The sequence below is a fragment of the Pygoscelis adeliae genome, unplaced genomic scaffold (assembly GCF_000699105.1).
Source record: "Pygoscelis adeliae isolate BGI_AS28 unplaced genomic scaffold, ASM69910v1 Scaffold106, whole genome shotgun sequence".
Classification (NCBI taxonomy): domain Eukaryota; kingdom Metazoa; phylum Chordata; class Aves; order Sphenisciformes; family Spheniscidae; genus Pygoscelis; species Pygoscelis adeliae.
In genome coordinates, this window is record NW_008824939.1 from 2193657 (window position 1) to 2196707 (window position 3051).

A 3051-nucleotide genomic window follows, 5' to 3' on the forward strand; every position below is an offset into this window, starting at 1 on the left:
AACTAATGTGTTTATTCTTTAAAAAGGCAGAATTAACTTGTTTTCCTGAGAGCAGACAGGTCAAGACAGGTCAAGACGACATGGCTTATATGGGTAACATATAAGGAAAAGACAAAGGAACAATTAAAAGCAAAACAAATATGCAAGCAATGGATAACTGTGCCCAGAAGAACAGAAATGGCCGGTCTACCTGTTTTTCCCCAACTGTAAGAATGAATTTGTAAATTCTCATTTAACTAATCAATCCAAATTTTTTCACAGCATGCTGCTCTAGTAAATATGCTGGGTATTTTCGAGCCAGGTTCAGCTTTTCTGGGGTCTGACTGTTTGAGTAGTAAGGAAAGGGAGGCTTAAACAGAATAGCCTGCAGAACACTTCTTTGTCATTTTTGTTGAAAAGCTTCATGAATTACTGTGCACAGAAGAGTGCTACAATGAAAGCTAAGCATATTAAGCTCATTCCTCTCTCACAAGTCTCTATTCTGTGCTCCACAATGAAATAGCACTCTACGTTTTATTTGCCTCCCCCATTCCCTCCCCAATGCTCCTTTCTTTGTCACAAAACGTACTTACTTGCCATCTGTGCTCATATTTTCTTGTTTTTCTTCCTTGAAGCTTTGTGAGTTGTCTACAGAAACACTGCCAGGAACTGGAGCTGATGAAGCAGGATCATTTTTTTCAGTTTCCAGTGGTACCTCAGCAGAGCTGAAGGCTGCAGTAATCTCTCCTATCCCGAGAGAGGTATTTGTACTTTCACTGTCCTCTCTCTGTTGCACACTCATCTCTTCCCTTTCATCAATTTCCTCCAGGTTGTATTCTGAGCTCCTTACACCTACACTCACAGAAAGAAAAAGAAGGAAAAAAAAACCACCCCAACAAAAAAGAAACCCGAAACAACCCACAACTCTCAATGCAGGGTGTAGATACAAAAGGACTAGGGAAGTCAGCCTAAGTAGTTTGAAGAAGGAAAACTGAGACTTCTCTTCATAATTCAGGTCAAAAAAAAAAAAAAAAACAACAAAAAAAACCCCCACAACTCATTCAGAGTTTTAACTTCACAGTATTTTCTGGTTCTTTCCAATTCTGTCTTTTTACATGTGAGAATATGCTCATCGCCATGCTACTGTCTGTCTGTTTCTGCATCTGTAACTACTATATAACATTTTCCTTGTTTAACACAGGTACTGGATTAGGATAGATCAAAATGTATTTAACAATATCATAATCCCAAATTTCATGGAGGTAGACAGTTTATTTTACCCAGATTTCTTAATACGTCTATTAGCTCTCCAGTGAGGTTTAAAATACACACTTCCTTTATAACAGAGTAGTTACGTTAGAGAACGAAAGAGCAAACCAAATCTCAGTTTTGCCCATGGTTTGAACAAGTTTGCTCACCACTATCAAAAATTTCCCATAATTACCTTAAGTATACTAAAACGTAGTTAGAAGTGTCTTGTGCAGTGTCCTCTGTTACAGTAGAAGTGCACAAAATTAAAGTACATAATTATTTTTTATGGATTAACACTTTTCTAAGTTTTCAGCTACAGCGTAGTTAAATTAAAAGGTTTAGTTACTGGATTAGAACACACATAAATCAGTGTACATAAAGTTAAGCTAATAAATCTGCCTATTTTGATTTCTGGAGGGACTAACAATCTCTGGCTTCACTTCACTGCCAGGCATCTCCCTGCAACAAGATGATGATTCACATTTTTCAAGTATTAGTAAGTAGACCACACAATTAATCTCTTGGCTTTGCAACTTGCATTCTATAACACAAAGAAAATAGTAATTCCATCTATATAGTGCAATATGGTGCCATGGAAGGCTACTGGCAACAACTGAGCCATACAAGCAGTGCGCTCTGCCTGACCTGACCAGGGTATTCCTGTCAGTCTGCATGCACCAATACCTGTTAGGTACAGGCCTTGCATTTGGGCAATTAGGTTTCAGACTTTTCTAAGCTGTATCAGTAAATTTCCAAGTGTAAACCAAGGCTAACAATGAAAACAAAATACTGGCTTTAAGCAAGCAATGCTGGAAAGTAGCAGATCCCAGAGTATGAAAAATCTTAGATTGACTGGTTTTTTTGTACAGCCTGGTATCCTACGATGCTTCCAGTACTTCTCTAGAAGTACACTGTTACAGAAACATAACGGAGGACTGTATATATTGGAGAAAATCTCAGTACAGAACAGAAACTTCCATCTTTCCAATAGGGTCATTAGTTAAGGGTTCAGTAATACCAAAGTTACTCATTCACAGTTACAGCGCAACTACAGAAGCCAAACATTTTACTATTTAATTCTAGTTTTTTATATTGCACTCTTGTAATAATGCTTTGTAGTTACACGTTAAGCAATGTGATCAACGTGTCATAGCGCTGAATGCAGAGGTGTAGATCCACAGGGAAATAGGGGCAAGACTGCAAAGTGGTGCAGATGGGCTCCTTCCATGTGGTTTAAGCATAGGTACATACCAATATGCCACCCTGGTATTAAAGGGACTCCTTAAGAATTTACTATTAGTAAGGGACTTCTCTTCCTTTCCCCCCCTCCCCCCCAAACCCTTTCATCTCCATCTAGAGAAAAGTCATGCCAGCAGCCTAGTACTTTGGGAGATGATTTTAGTGATAGCAGTACCATTTTATGCATGCAAAGATAACTATATGTCACAAGGCACAAACAAAGCATAACAGAACGTGGGCAAACATCAAACCTGCTGAGACTATTCCACAGTCCATAACCAGCTCTCAAGAACACTGTCTCCTTCACCGATGAGAACTATTATGCCATGGGCCTGAGCCATCAACAGCCACAGGAACAAAGGCTAAGACCTTCAGTCTAAATACTCTGTGGAAACCTGAATTATACAACAAAGCACAGCCAGGACTTCTGACAAGACAAATGGAAGCATTCTGGAGTTGCTATGGCTTCAGGCCCAGCCACTGCTGTCATCTCTGTTGCTTTTCCTCTGGAGAGAAGTATAACAAAGGCTGAGTTGTATCTATACTGATGGGATGGAAACTTAGCGTGGGTTGGTAGGAGAC

At 39.3% G+C, this 3051-nt stretch overlaps 1 protein-coding gene across 1 annotated transcript in view; it reads right to left on the minus strand.

Moving 5' to 3' along the window:
• COBLL1 (cordon-bleu WH2 repeat protein-like 1) overlaps positions 1 to 3051 on the minus strand; it is a 52125-nt gene that overhangs the window by 11394 nt on the left and 37680 nt on the right. Inside the window, exon 9 of the mRNA XM_009325392.1 lies at positions 573 to 831. Within this exon, the coding sequence (XP_009323667.1) occupies positions 573 to 831 (259 nt within the window). The remainder of the gene's footprint in view (positions 1 to 572; positions 832 to 3051) is intronic.